Consider the following 15,678-nt stretch of genomic DNA (forward strand, 5'->3'; position numbering starts at 1 on the left):
ATGCATTTGTGGTCTTGTGCCTAAACTAGGGAAACTGCTAGATCTTTCCAAATTAACCCTACCGAAGTATTGCCCCACCCTTGTCCTCATGCTTTTGTATGGTAACTGGGGGGGGGGGGGGGCATTAGTTTGTTGGGATTGTTTTAATTAAATATTCTTTTGGCAGTTGTAGCCACTTATGTGGTGGCAGGTAGGTGTCGTGGGTAATTCACTGGTATAAAAGCTATTTAAGGAATTAAAGGGTCTTCCCAGTATTGAGTGCATTTGCACTTGGTACCTTGAACCCAACAGGCTGATGTGACCTAATTGTATTGTTATTTGCAGCAGCCTGGGAGCATTTATCTGCTCCTATTTAGGGGTTGTCTTTCAAACACAGCAGCCTACAGTGCTTAGACTTGGCTGTGAACACTGATCTAGCATGTGCCTGTGCAAATATGTTGACTTTATTTTGCAGCTAGGCTCAAGAAGCCAAGAACAGTCCTACCAGCTGTTGTCACAAGTAGTTAAACAGAAAGTTTATCTGTACTCATTCCTTATTGCTGAAAATGAAATGCTTGGCAGCTGGGCTAAAGGAATAACCAAAGCCACCTCTAAGAGCTAGGCTAAAGAAAAGGATGTAGGGCCTACCTAGGACATAATCAGCTTAAGAATGCATTCTGTTTGCAGCAAAGAGCTATCTGAGAAATGCTTCTAAATGCTTTTTCTGTTCTCTGCAGCTTCAGCAGATCCTCCTGAGTTACATCCCAGACCCCCAGGTGGAGCTCGTCTTGGTCATGTTTGCTGTGCCTCTTATTGTAAATGTAAGTGATGTTGCAAGTACAAAGTGGGGTGGTTTGGAAACTGTGGTCATTTCCAATGGGAAGAATGTACAGGACATGACTTGGGGCAGCCTTGAGTAATTAAAGTGGTTGGATAAGGTAAAAGGGAGTGGAAGCAAAAATACTTGTTAACAAACACATCTGTAACTGCTGCCTACCAAGGGCTCTGTTCCTAATTCCTGCTCCCTTGTCCAAGCTGCTGTGTGGCTGATTCTTTACTTTTTTTTTTGAGGACAATTGAAACACATCAGCTGAGAACTGCTTCTAAACAGCAAGCTGCAGGCACAAGGATGCCCCAAAGCCTGCTGAAGTTCCTGTAGAAATGGCTTTTCAGTGGGAACCTGCTGTGCTTTAAATTGCAAGTAGAAGTTAGGAGAGGAAGTATGTGTATGAGAAGAGAGGTGAAAAGGACAAGATAATTCAGTGGACTTTAAGGGCAGAAAAGTCCTCTTCTTGCTATGATCCATCACAAGAAAACTGTCCTTGATCAAGGGAGCTTTTTTGAAGTGTACTGTAGCTGAGGAAGGAAAAAAAAATTATATCCTTTGTATATGCCAAGTAAGGAGACACTACAAACAGCACAAAGCTGCAAATATCTCAAACATCTTATTTGTATTCCAACTTTGAAGAGAAAAAAACATCACTCTTTCTTGCTTACATTCACCAAGGCTGCTAGAGTGGCCAAAAAAAGCATGTTTTCAGTAGAAATAGAGGCTGGAGTCCCATTAGAGCAGCAATCTGCTTGTCCTGGGTGCACGAGTCCTGCTGAAGTCCACGACAGATCTCTCTGCAAGTGTAGTGACATGTATTTGGTATGAGGGCACTGGATTGACCATATGCTGTACCTTTTTTTTTTGCAGTGCAGCATGAGTACAAAGTGCTGTCTAAAAAGAGTTAGGTCCTTTTGACAGGTGTTGGGTATTGTCAGGAGTAGACCTTCTGCCAGACGTGGTCTTTGTCCAACTGCATCATTTAAAGCTGTAATGTTACTGTCACTTAAATTTGTTTGTTTTTATGAATGCTTACAAGTGCTAAAGCTCTTGCAGAAGATGTAGTGATGGAGGCTGAGGAGCAGTAGTTCAAAGTTAAAAGATACTATTAAGTAACTTACCTAGTCAAATGGCTGATATAGAATGAGTTCGGGTTGCCCAAAACCACTGATATTCTCAAACTTAGTTTGGCAAAAGCTCTGTTTTCGCTGGTTCTCTTGATTCTGTGCCATGTTTGGCTGGCAGCTCAATTACTACCCCAAGTTGGGAAGTGAGGAAAAAGATCTTAGCATTGAGACCTCCCCTGGAAAAGGAGTGAACTCTTCACACTTCTTACAACAGATGGAGCATTGGCAAGGATAGGTTTACCTGCCTGTGGAATACTAACCTCTCCTCCCAACCCCACCCCGTGGTGCACTTATTTGAAAGCAAGCACTGGTTCTTAAAGTGACTGGTGCAGGCAGAACAAGTGAATATTGGATGGCATTGGTTCAATGATTAATCCTGGCAGAAACTTGGCCTATTGTGACCTGTTTTCGCTTGGTCTCCAGTGAAAAGGGAATCTTCAGAATTTGTGAGGAAGAGACCTTAGGAACTTGCCTCATCCACCCCCAAGAGATACTCTTAACACAGGATTAATTTAGATAGTAGGCAGGTTTGGAGGTTAGAGGCTCCAAAAGGAGAAGGAAGAAGTATCTTGGCTTGCATGACTTCTTATTTTGGTCTCTGCAGTCTATTCATGAAACTCCTTTCTCCCCAAGACCATTATGTTGTGGGTTGTGGACAGCTTGATCATGAGGAAATACAAGCAGAAAGACACCTTGGACATCAATGGATCCACAGAAACCCCACACGCTAGGAGTGAGGAATCTCAGGTAAGACCAAAGATGTTCTGAGTCCAAACTGTGTACTTGGGTATGGCTGTTTTACCAGAACTATGCAATGTACCATCATGTTACATGGACCTGGACTGATGCTTCATGAATATGGGAGTGACCTTGTGAAGTCCAAATAACTTCCCATGTTTGCAGCTGAGGTCAACAGAGGCTTTGATGTAGTATCACAACCTGTAAAGTACTGCTAAAATACTGTTCTAAAGGATGACAGCATCTTGAGATGGAGGATCACAGGAGTGGCAGACTGAAGCTGGTGGGCACATCTGCCCTACTACAGTCAACTTTGCCATTATTTATTGTAATCGATCTTAGCTCAGAACTTGCTTTCCTTGCTGCAATTAGTAGCCTACCTTTTTTGGAGCACAAGGCCTAGCTGGGAATCTTGGTGTTTTTTTGTCAGTATTTTGAATTATTCAGTCTAATAACAATCTCAACTGTAGAAAGCTGTGTTTTGCATCATCTGAGCCAGACTCCTGAAGTTGAGGAGAGTGGGGTGGGAGTGGAATGCTCCAGTACCAGCAGGCTTTGTTCTCATCGTTAATGACAGGTGGACTGCCAGGCAGGTACTGCCTGTGCTTCCCATCAGACTTTTGCAGAAGCCACAACCTGATTCACTGGATTGAATTCCCTTCCTTCCCCTGGCTCCTGGCCCTTGTTTGAGTGCTCAGTGCCTGACTCCAGGTATCAGGAGATTCTGTGATTGTATCCTGCAGCTCACTGGCAGGAGTTAAGGTTAAATCACTTCTGGCAGTCATAGGCTGGCTCCTGGAGTAGCTGAGGAATTTAAGATGAACAGAAATAGCTCTTGCTTTCTGAGTGCTATTTCCGAGTAACTCTGTTCTTGTGCTAATGAGCACGATGGCCAATTACTTATCAGTACTGTAGTATATGCATAGGTAGTGGTGTTCAGTGGTGTCCTTGATGGTCTGCCCAGTAGGGATGGCCTAAGGGTTCAGGAGGACATGTCATCTGCCCTTCTGGCAGGAAGGGCAGGCGGATGCAAGCAACTGGTGAGACAAATAAGTCATTCTTCTTGGCCCAACACCCAGATAAACAGTTGAGGCTTGGCAAGGCTGCTGAGAGCACATGAGCAATCTGTCCCAGGGAGTTTCCTGAGCTGTGGGGCATCCTGAAGAAATCTGTATTGATCTGGGGAGGAAAGAGGAGCTGAGCAGTTCCAGGATGTCTTAATTGTACACTGTAACTAAGGACTGCTATCTAGGACATAAAGGTGGATTAACTCTAGACACAAACTTTGCCCTGGCTATAGCACAGTCCTGGCTTCTTGATGTGTTTAACAGTGGTGCTTCATGGGCAGGCCTCCAGCCTAGCTCCACTCAAAATATAAAACTGATGGTGAAGATCTGCCTTACTGATTGGATGTGCTGGAGTGTTCCTGAGGTTTAATTCAGCTAATACTGTGTTTCTCCTTGTTTTGACTAGGGAGCAGCTCGGAAGCTACAAGCTCTTTTCCAACCCATTGCAATCTAAGCTTGGGTCATTTAATCTCACAGATGTTAACATAAGCTTCAGGCTAGTGCAGATACACAGATAGTAGTGAAGTTACTGGATCTCAATAGAAATGGAGTTGTCTCCAGCCTCACTCCACTGGAGGGGACAAATGTTTTGTGGCCTCTAGCTCAGTTTGTGATAACCTAAGGGGAAGATACCTGTTAATCTCCAGAAGCTGGAAAGGCTCTTCTGACAGCTTGACCTAGACAGGATGTTTCAAGTTGTGGATATGGACTCCTGCAGGCTGAATCTTTCTGTCAAAGGTTTTTCATATCCTCCGAGTCCTTGGCTCCTTTTCTCATTAAAACTTTTGCTGAAACCTTCCACGTGCAGGCTATCTGTCCATCTTGAAACTCTCTGATCCATCACCACAATTTAGCTATCACGGTGATAGGTTTGTACCTGGAACTGTCTGCAGGGACTGCTCAGATATGCTCCTCTACCTCTTGTCCAGCACTGTACAAATAATTTGGGTAAGGAAGAATGTTAAAGAAAAAGACATGAGTGACCTTTATTCCAATTCTGCTTCTTTACATTGGCCTTTGAAGTAGACTCCTGCTTTGTCACTTTTTGTATTTTATGCTATTAAATACAGTGTTGGATGCTTGAGTGCTACAGCTGGGCTGGCTAGAATTTAGGCTCAAAAATCAGAAAATGAGGGTTTCCGGGGCTTGTTTTGGTTAAATTCCCCCCATGTGAACAGGTTGTTATTCCCTCCCTGCTGCCTACCTGTCTGAGAGAAGGAGCTGAGGAGCATCTCTGTACAGGGCAGGGCTGGCTGGGGCTAATGTGTCCTGTGGTTTATCAGGGTTCATCAGCGCTGTCTAGCAGCAGGCGCCAACAGCTCCCTATCATGCTGCCTTCTTGAATTTCAACCCTCTGCCTATCACACCAGTAGTGTCATTATTTTCACTTGAACTTGCAGTTTCTCTGGAAAGAAGGGGGAGAAAGGAAAGGAGAGGAGTGGGCTGAACTTAACCTGTTAAAAAAAAACTGTACCCAGCACTTACCCTAGGAATAGCAGCAATAACATCAGGTTGGATATCAGGGAAAACTTATTATCAGAGTAATAGTGCATTGGAACAGGCTGCACAGGGAGGTGGAGGAGTTGCTGTCCCTAGAGGTGTTGAAGAAAAGGGTAGATGTGGCACTGAGGGGACATGGTTTAGTGGACATAGTGGGACTGGGTTGATTGTTGGACTAGATGAGGTTAGTTGTCTTTTCCATCCTTAATTATTCTATGAAATGTTGATTTTGTCCTTGGCAGTTCAGATGAGTAGCAATAGGAGACCTGGCTATTCTGCCACTGATGTTGCTTACTGACTCCACAGCTGTAATGTAAACCAAATAATTACCCATCTCATGAGTTTCAAAGCTCTTCTGGTGAGTTGCAGATGTGACACTGGGCTCTTGTTCGTAATGGAACTGCTGTGGTGCATTGGAATAGGACAAGAAGTAATGGCCTGAAACTTGAACGTAGAAGTTCCATACTAACATGTGGAAGAACTTCTTTATGGTAAGGATGATGGAGCACTGGAACAGGTTGCCCAGAGAGGCTGTGGAGTCTCTTCCTATGGAGATATTCAAGACTCATCTGGATGCCTGCTTGTGTGACCTTGTAGGGATCCTGCTTTGACAGGGTGGTTGGGCTTGATGATCTCTTGAAGTTCCTTCCAACCCCTGCAGTTCTGTAATTCTGTGATTTATTTTCTTTTTCATACCAAAACCCTGAAAGGCTCAAGCTCAGTCTTAATGCAGAAAAATTTCACTCTTGCTTCCAAATCATCCTTAAATCTTATTCTTTCAGGCCTGTGTCCTACCTTGGTAGATGTTCAGTCCATTTTTGTCTCCACGTGGGATGGACAGAGAACTTCAGAGGGCCAGTCTGAATCTGGTGCTGTTCAGGGTAGGGAAGTGCATTCATCTGCTTGGCCCTGATTTCTGCTTTGCATGTGTCCTGCCCTTGACCCGCGTCTCTTTTTTTCCTTGTTCTTGTAAGTGTTGATAAACTTCAGATCTTATCGGTGGTTTCTTTGTTTTCTCCACTTAGGAAAACAAGTCAATTTTAATCATGTTGTATTTGATCTTTTTGGACTTGTTTTAGATTTTTCCTCAGGGAGCTAAGTGAGCTTCTGCTTTTTTTTCCTCTCCTCTTTGAAGGCTTACAATTCCAGAGGCAAATTACATTGAAATTTGGTCTAATAGAATGGTACTTCTCAGAGTCTTTGCAGAGAAACTGGAGGTTAGTTTAAGGTTGAAAGGAAAGCTAATATACTGCATGGACCTGCCTTTAGTTCTCATGGAGTTCAGCACCAATTCTACTCCCTTCCATAGGAACTATAACTTCTGGCAAATTGCTAGATTGAAGGCGATAGTGAATGCTAATACCTCTACTGCTTGCTTTAAGAGTTGAAGAGTACTCGAAGAGCAAATTTGACTTGCTAATTGGTTAGCTGAGCTAACTTTTAAATCTCTCAAGGTGAAATCAAGTGCCTGCTCATTAGGGGAAGTTAAATGAAGATGGGCATAGAGGTGCCTCCAGAAGGAGAATGTCCCACCTGTCAGTCCTACTGAGGCATGGAGACTCACCCAAACTAAGATGTGGGAGGAAGGTAGGATGGCTCCTATCTCTGCATATGACAGGTAGAGTTTCAGACAAAATTCCATGTCATGTATGGAAGTAGTCCTTGAGCTTCTCTGTTTTTCAGCTCATTCTTCCTGGTGTGAGGAGGAATGTGTGAAGTATTTGAGGGCTGAGTGGGACAGTAACGCATTATCCTGGGATCGGGAAACCATGGTCCATTTCCAGCTGTACCACTGATCTGTTGTGCTTCTGACCTGGAAGCATCTGTAGAGGAAGTGCCTTGACTAAACATCCCAAACAATCCTGTCTGAGGGTCTGTACCATGACCCTCAGAGGAGTGAGGTGCCTTCTTGTGATGAAGCTCACCAGGGAGCTGTGGAAAGGTTACAAGAGGACTGCTGGCTTCAATGGTTTTGTATGAGCTCTAGAGCAGGCAGATAGCAGCCCAGATAGGTCTGGATGCAAACGCTCAGCACCTGCTATGTCAGCCATGGCTGGCTGTGAGAAGGTCTGAGTTTGGAGCTGAAACCCACCTAAATAATCAGTTCATTAGACTCCAAAGATGATCTGCTGCAGCCTGTCAGAGTTCAGTGATTTTCTTATAATGCTGTGTGATTAATCGCCCATTTTTTCAGGTCCTCCAACATCATAATATTTATGATAAACAGGAAATCTTCACTCGGAAGAGATGGAAAATTTCCCGTGTTGTCTTGAACCAAAAAAAAAAATGAAGTTGTGTAGGCAACTTAAAGCGATAGAGGGGAATGAGATCTTAATGTGACCTGTTTCTATCCTTTGAAGATCTGATGTGCTGCTCTGAGGATAACAGAATCAGATGTGGTGTGTGAGAGTGGGGAGAATGTCTTGTTCTGTGGCTCTTTGGCTTCTTTGAAGTCACTGGTTCACTGCAGTTTGTTTTTCCTGTTTAGTTGCTTTGTTGCTGTGGTGACTAGCGTGGTGGTGCTGCCTTAAATAAACAAGTGGAGGACATGTTCATTCACAACTGTGTCTGGAGATGGCTATGAGTAAGGCTGTACTCCTGCTCTGGTTGTGTTTTTTCCACCAAGGAATGTTGGGTTCTGGGACTGGTTGAGCTGTCATTGGGCCCCATTGGGCTGAAAGCTCAAGAGCTGTCCTATAACTGGTGCCCTGGAGGCGGAAGGGTTTTGTGGGATGGACACAGGAGGCTTCACAGTTCGTTGGTTCCAATTTTAGCACAAATTGATGGGGCATTGGAACAGGCTGCCTGGGAAGGTGGTGGAGTCACCATCTCTGGAAGCCTTCAAGAAAAGGGTAGATACAGTACTGAGGGACACATTTCAATAGGCATGGTAGGGATGGGTTGGTGGTTTGTCTAGATGATCTTAGTTGTCTTTTCTAGCCTTTATGGTTCTGTGAAATTGGGGTTGGATGGGGCTGTGACTTCAGTGGGAAGTCTTTGCTACTTCACTGGGTAGAGCTGCTGCTTTTTCTTTTCTTTTGGCATGGGAGAGAGTGCTAACAGGCTCTTTTTCCCCTTACTAGCCATGAACGAATGATGCTGACTGGGTACTGAGGGGCAAGTGGAGGAGCCAGGAGGGACTTCTGATATTTCTCATCTAGAGGAAATAAAATGGAAAGCCCTCAGCTGTGCTGCTAAACTTGTGCCCAACCATAGCATAGAGTCAGGCTCTGAATGTTGAAGACCTGGCTGTGCTTCTGATGTGGGGGACCAGTGCTGACCAGAAATCCTTAGCTCGTGGCTACTGCTGGGTTGCAGCACATCAACTGTGCTTAGATCTTGCTACTGCTGGGCCTAAAGACAACACGGCTGCTTTTGCTCAAAGCTGAGCTTTGAAGGAGTCAGATGGGGTTGAGCGAACAATCTGTCAAGCTGTGAATAGAATCATAGAATACTATCCATGCAAACAGTTTTTCTATTCAGCCTGCTGGCTGGCATTAGATTGCAGCTCTTCTGCGGGGCCATGCAGCCATAGCCTGAGTAAAATCTAGCCTTTTTCCTCTTCCAAATGATATGGCTGGAGGATGCTCCATCAGGATGGTTCTGTCTGCAACAAGCAAATGCTCTGGACCAGTGGCAGCTGCTTAGCTCAGAACTGCCTCTTGGTAGCTTCAAGTCTGAGGTTAGCAGCTGAGAGCATAGGCATTCTGGAGGCAATAGGCAGCCTTGTGATTGTGCAGCAAAGTGTTCTTATCAGGAGAGGTACTGGTGGGAGGTGTTGATGCTCTGTTTTGGCTCCTTCAGTTTAGACTCTGCTGGGTAAAAATAAAAAGGTGCCAGGCTAGCTCAGCATCTCTGAGCCTGCTGGCTGTGGCTGAAGCAACCCTGAGCTCTGCCTTGCTTCCCCTGGCTGAGCTCTGGAAATCACAAGCAGCTGGGGGCCTGGGAAAATGTCTCTGTTACAGCTGTATGCAAAATGTGGCCTAGTTTTTTGTGCATCTCCTTGGAAGCTGCAGCTTGGCCTGAATGTGAATGTCTGTGAGTCTTGTCCCCTGGTGAACAGAGCTTCTAGCTGCCTGTTCCGCTCCTAAGAGGGGTTGGGGGTACCAGAGCATCTGTATTTGGATCCATATGGTCCTGGCTGTCATTGGAGTGGTCAAGGTGACCTTAAGACCCCTCTGCTCTTCCAGTGGGGTTAGATCTTGCAGCAGATCTTTCTATGGGTGCTTGACCCCTCCACCAATCCCCTGCTAGGGGATGTTGCCTGTGATATTAAGATGAGAGAAGGAAATTCCAGCTGCATCTGATTGAGGACTCTGATTCCATGAGCATCTGTCTGTTCTCCTCTCCAGGTGTTGCTCTCTCCAGACATGGATTTTGACCAGTCTGAAAGTGACCAGGATATCTCAGGACTCCAGGGAACAAACCAGAAGATGAAGCAGCCCAGCTACCACGTGGTCATCTGATAGCACTGAGATGATGGAGGTGGAGGAAGGAAGAAGTACTGTAATTCCTGAGCTGGCTGAGGAAGGATGCAGAATGCAGCTGATCTCTAGGGATCTGTAGAGACTTGCCTCATGTAGACACCCCCTTCTGTAGTTCTCTCTTTAGGATGCTGTCTGTACAGCCTGTATCTAAGCAGTATCTGCTTTATCTGCCTGACCCTACCATAGACACATTGCAGGCACATGGAGGTTAGGGTAAGGATGTATACTTCCTCTGGCTGGCCAGCTGGGTGTAACTTTGTCAGGGCTAGAGACTGCAATCAGAAAGTTCTCTGCTTCTTTTTATAGAAAAATCTATCTTGTACTGTCTGAACTGTAACACTTTTATATTGCACAGATACTCTACAGAACTGGCTTGTGATTATATATTTAAATGCCTTGAATTGGGAAGATTGTCTCAGTGGATCTGATGTATTTTTTTACTGTTTTATAAAGAATGCAATAAATATTCGACTTAAAACTGCTTCATGTGTGAAATGTTTTCTTATGCCTTGTTTTGTGAGACACGACCTCTGTAAAGGGAAGGGAGTGGGAGCTGTTGGGTCATCAGAGGACTTGGCACCTTTTGCTACAACTTAAAGGTGCAGGGCTTTTCCTATTCTCTCTTGTTAACAGGCTCTGATAATCTACAAAGAGCGAAAAAATGTGAAACATTCTGCAGCTCTCAGGGAACAGAACAGCTGCTTAATGTGTTCCCAGCCTGCTTGCAGGCAGCTGTGCTGGAGCTCAGAGTCCAGCCAGAGCACAGTCTGATCCAGGTCTGAACAGGTAGACCCAGGCAAGCTCTAGGCAAACCTCACAAACCGCAGAAGTCTCAGGAAGTGTTGGTTAGGAGTTGTTATTGTTTTTTTGGGTGGGGTTGGTTTTTTGGGGTCTTCCCTCTCTTATGTTTTCAAATGTTCCTTAATCAGGGATGTAAGTAAGGGATTTGGATTTTTCTGACTTTAGAGGGCTTTAGTCCTTTAAAAACTAAGCTGAGAGGATGTGAATTTTTTTGGGTAGCTGTTCTTTCCAACTTCAAAGCATTTTAGAAGTGTTAGATGCAAATAAGTCTTGCATGCCCCTGAGTGAACTAGACATGCTTGGCTACACTTGCAGCTGTGCAGCCCTATGATGTATTTCTAGAAGTTAAGTCCCTTTTTGTTTCTTCTTTATTTAATGGTCAGAATCCTAGTTGTGCTGGCATGCCAAATGGCTGTTGGAACAAATGACATGCAGCTCTCTGAACAGCTCGTTTATATTGCTTTGTGACATCACTCATTGCCAAACAAGCAAAAGTTGCAGAGTCCTCCGCTGGCGAGGGCTGAAGGAACCCCTGTGCTGCATAAGGTCTTCAGTAAAAGCAGTTGAAAAGAGCTTCCTGTTAGAAACTTGCCTAAGTGAAATGGTATTTCAGTTTTTGCTCTCGCTATAGAGTTACACAGTGCAGTACTAGGCCACAGCACAGTCCTTGTTCTAAAATGGAAGGTGAGTGATGTCATCTCAATTAGGGAATAAACCTGACTGTGCTCAGCACTGGGTCAGTGCTGGGTGTGGTGATTCACAATGGGCCATCATGAACACGAGGGGAAAAACTTACTTACTTTGAGGGGGACAGAGCACTGGAACAGGTGGCCAAGAGAGGTGGGAGGGTCTCCTTCACTGGAGATATTAAAAACCCACCTGGATGCAGTTACTTCCACTGTGCTCCGGAGTGATTGCTCAGCCCTTGTTTCTGAGCTATCTGAGCAGTTTGTGATCTTCAACCACATCAAAATAAAAATGCGGCACTCATGGAGATGAGAGTAAATGGGTGCTTGTATGCGTACGTGGCACCATGTTTCCTGAGGCATCTCTGGCCTATCACAAAGGGGGATAAAGACCAAGCCTGGACAGTTCTCCTTCTGAGGGAGGAAAAGTGTAAATGCCCCTTGTTTAGGTATTGGAACAGGCTGCCCGGAGATGTGGTGGATGCACTGTTCTTCAAGGTGTTCAAGGTCAGGCTGGATCAGGCTCTGGGCAACGTGATCTAGCGGCAGGTGTCCCTGTTCATTGCAGGGGAGTTGGATTAGATGGCCTTTATGAGGGTCCCTCCATCTCAAATGATTCTATAAAAGGGGGAAGCTGAAATTTTCAGTCCGTGACCTGCTTTTGCCCTTAGAAATGTTGAAGTAGCGGGAACATGAACTCTATTAACTTTGGAGTGGTTCTTTCAGCTATCTGGTAGCATAAGCTTGTCCAGGAGCATGAAGCATGCCTACAATTAGCTTCAAAGTTTGTTTCATCTTTGGCAAATGAGAACTTCATGGTAGTGTTCACTGTAAAATATTTATTGTGAAATGGATAACTGGAACCTTAAGGAGAACTTGAGTACATTGCTCCAGGTGCTTCACATGGTTGGGAAGCTGGAGTTGATCATTGTTCTTTTCAGACCCTGAAAGAAATATGTTTTCTTGGCTGGGGAAGAGCACCAATGATGCACCTGAAGCATTAGCAATACATGCGTCTATATATACATACCTATATACAGGAGAGATGAGAGCCTAACCAAATTGCTCCCGCTAGCAATACACTTCAACAGCAAAATGTGGGAGGAGAGTGAAAATATCAGGGAAAGCCCTTTACTATAGGGACTGCGTGAAGACACCCACTGTCTAGAATTTTGCTGTCTCTACCCTCTTCACCCTGTGCTAGTGAAACGGGATGTTATTTTGCAGTGGATGAGGTGATATTCCCACCAACTTCTTGGGTAGAGAAGTCAGCCTCACGGACTCTCCTTTTATTCCTGTCTTGTGAGCATACTGTCAAGTCTCTTTAGTCTCTTTAGGACTGCCAAAGTTCTTGCTTTCGCTTCTCCTTGCCAGAGAGCTGTTTTCCAAGACAGCCAGGCTCAAAGCAGTAGTTTGGAAGAAAACAGAGATAAAATTATGAACCTTGGCAGAAGTTTTGCAGTGGCCAAGCTCTCTGGAAGGACCTTGCAGAGCACAATTAATTCTAGTTGGTTGCTTTTGGCTGTTTCCCTCTCCCCACAGAATATGGTATAAAAAAAGCAGCCATGCTTACTACCTGCTCTGCTGCTGCAGTGCTAGCTCAATGATCAAGCAACTAGAAAACAACTCCACCCAACCCAACACCAGCAGCTGGAGCTCTGACTGCAACAGTATGATTTTGTTTTTAAATATGCAAAAAATTAGTCAAGATTGAACCTATTTCTGTATGCCTCTGGCAACTTCTTATTTTTCTCCTCACACATGGATATCATTTAGCTGCTGGAGATGCTTCCATCAGCCACCCGCCTTCCTTTCTCTAGAAAAGGCAGAGCATGCATGACTTCACTTTGGCCACAAAGACTTTGACTTTGTGGCTGTCAAAGTCTTCTTTGGCCGAGTTCTCTACCAGCAAACTCCCCTGTGGCTGATGTATAGCATTATTCAATGATGCCTCATTTTTAAAATAGACCACAGCTTTGCTGTTTGGGTTTGGAGGTTTCTTTGCAGCAGCACCACCTGCAGTGGGGGTGGCTGGCAAACCCTCCCTTAAGCTTCTGCTGCCAAATTCCTGCTGTGTACAAATTCCTGCAGGGCAAGGAAGGAGAAGCAGCCAGGGAAACTGGGATGAAAATTTTTAAAGATTTGGAATAAATAAATACTTCTATGATTAGAAAAGCAGCTACAACTGTCCAGTCTAAAGTCAAGATTGAGACACTTCTTAGTAGGGTCACAAGCTATGGAGAGTGCACGTTCATTATCTTTTAGCAAATCTAAATCTCTGAGACGCAGAAGTGATGTTCTGCTCAAGGAAGTGGGAGGTCTGTTGGAAGCTCACAGTGGAACTTTGCTCCTCTCCAAGGGACTAATGAATCAGGATGAAATCACTACATTTATAATGTCATTTAAGTGGGATGCTTTATGGAATGACTGCTGGCACCAATCCTATTTCTGCTGAGGACCACAGGTGCTTTCATGCGTGCAGCCTGTACTCTAAGACAGCGATAAATTGTATAAGGGTTTTCACCACTGTATTAAGATTCTGTAGTGGTTCAGGGCACAGCATGTTTAGTGGCAAATCCAGACCCTATCCCAATAGCGAAGAAAGCAATACCTTATTGTGGCCTGTTGATTTAAAGTTTTTATTTATTTCTTATTCTTACCTTTTTGATGCTAATGGCTCTCTGCAGATGAATATCCACCCATCTCTCCTCTCCCTCTTCTGTCCCCAGGGACCGTGGCTGGAGCATGTACTCCACGTCACTTCCTCGCAAAATGTTATCACTCAAGGTTGCCTCTCTAGATAGGCACTGTGATGTACGATTCATGCCTTTCGTGGGTGACTGACCAGCCCCTGGGGCTATTGCACAGATCCCTGAATGGGATTAAGGCTGGCAGCTCTCTGCATTGATAGGACTGCTACCCCTTTCTCCCTCCTGACCCACTGGGAGAGCACCAATCACACCTTTAACTGTATCCTCAATCCTTCCATCCCACCTCCTTGTCTTCAGGAATTTGATGAACCCTGTTCATCTAGCATAAAATAGAGACAGTTGATTTCCAAGGGCAACAAGACCTGGTTTCTTTGGCACCAAAAAGTATAGAAATATTCATAAATTGCCTATCTCTAGAGGCTTCAGAAGGGACACGCTGTCACACTTGCTGCTGCAATGCATTGCTATGATCAGTCTTAAAGGCTGTTAATCGTCCCAGGGATGGTCCCAGTGTCAAAAGGATGAGAAGCCAAATAGTCTTTATAGCTGCCATCAATCAGTTTGTCTGCGTTGTTTTTGGCAAACCAGCAGTCAACTTGCTGCTGACCATTGTAGATCCTCCTTTGCTTCCACACAACAGGAACAAGCCGGCCCTTCACTTTCAGAGTGTTTGTGAGGTTTGGCTGTAATGCTTCAGTTTGGTTTTGGCCAACTTGCTGATGATTGACGTTTAAAGATTCCCGAAGAAGTTTAACTTCATGGTTCAAGAACTGACCTGCAAGACAATATAAAACACATCCCTTTAATGGTTGTTTTGAGCCTACGTATATATAATTTTTTAAATAGGGTGTATTTTGAGGGTTCTCAGAGTGTGGAGTTGTTTACAGCTCCTCAGCAACGGCAGGATGAGTCTAGGCCCTGAGATTCTTTAATAAAACTTGTGAGGACAGAGATTAGAATAAGATCTTATTTCTCATCCACATGTCAAGATATACTGACTGAGCTAGAGAGCTTCTTGAGCTGCTGGTAGTAAGTTCCCCTCTGTAGGCCAGGGTTACTAGAGGATGATAGCCTATACAAAGCCCATCAGCAAGTGGAAAGATGATTTAGGCCTACAACCCCAAGTTCTCTTCCCTAAACTTCTTAGGGTCTTTTAAGTAGATGCAAGGGGCCTGAATCCTAAACCCATACTTGAAGGATCGTCTCTTGCTTAGCCTTAGAATGCCTGAATGTCATGGAAACTATGGCTTCAGCCTTAGTTCTGCACATGTGTATGTCCATAAACATCACTTCCTGACATCTGGAAGAGCCTAACTGTTTAGACATTCTCTGAACCTTCCTAAAGCCCAGTTGTTCTCAGAATGTGGGGATGGTTCATATTCAAAAATTTGAAAGAAAGGGGTAACAAGAAATACTAATGTTTCTTAATCTCAATCAGGCTCAAATGTAAACAGCTCAGTCCTGCAAAGGCAGACCCTCTGTACATATGGAAGCACAGAACTTGAAGGCTGTAAGCCAATGATCTCTGGCAATGCACTAACTGTGACCAGAACTCTCTTTTGGGATCTGCAAGACCTCAGCTGACTCTCCTTTCTGCTTAGAGAGAGTCAGACCCAACTCTGTTACGTTCCTGAGAGCACGTAGCTGCTGATCTATTCTAATTTAGGACTATTATTGGAGAACGTTTTATTAATGCCTTATTAGGGGTTCTTGTGAAATACTTGCTTTCTCTCTCTGTATTATTTATCTCTGG

At 44.6% G+C, this 15,678-nt stretch overlaps 2 protein-coding genes across 2 annotated transcripts in view; one reads left to right on the forward strand and one right to left on the reverse strand.

Moving 5' to 3' along the window:
* LOC110392447 (store-operated calcium entry regulator STIMATE-like) overlaps window positions 1-10,209 on the forward strand; it is a 31,320-nt gene extending 21,111 nt beyond the window's left edge. The window contains exons 6-8 of the mRNA XM_021384687.1: window positions 717-800; window positions 2,569-2,682; window positions 9,593-10,209. Of these exons, the coding sequence (XP_021240362.1) occupies window positions 717-800; window positions 2,569-2,682; window positions 9,593-9,706 (312 nt within the window). The 3' untranslated portion in view covers window positions 9,707-10,209. The remainder of the gene's footprint in view (window positions 1-716; window positions 801-2,568; window positions 2,683-9,592) is intronic.
* ITIH5 (inter-alpha-trypsin inhibitor heavy chain family member 5) overlaps window positions 12,034-15,678 on the reverse strand; it is a 49,760-nt gene continuing 46,115 nt past the window's right edge. Inside the window, exon 14 of the mRNA XM_021384339.1 lies at window positions 12,034-14,700. Within this exon, the coding sequence (XP_021240014.1) occupies window positions 14,402-14,700 (299 nt within the window). The 3' untranslated portion in view covers window positions 12,034-14,401. The remainder of the gene's footprint in view (window positions 14,701-15,678) is intronic.

This window comes from Numida meleagris, chromosome 1 (assembly GCF_002078875.1).
Source record: "Numida meleagris isolate 19003 breed g44 Domestic line chromosome 1, NumMel1.0, whole genome shotgun sequence".
In the NCBI taxonomy this organism is placed as follows: Eukaryota; Metazoa; Chordata; class Aves; order Galliformes; family Numididae; genus Numida; species Numida meleagris.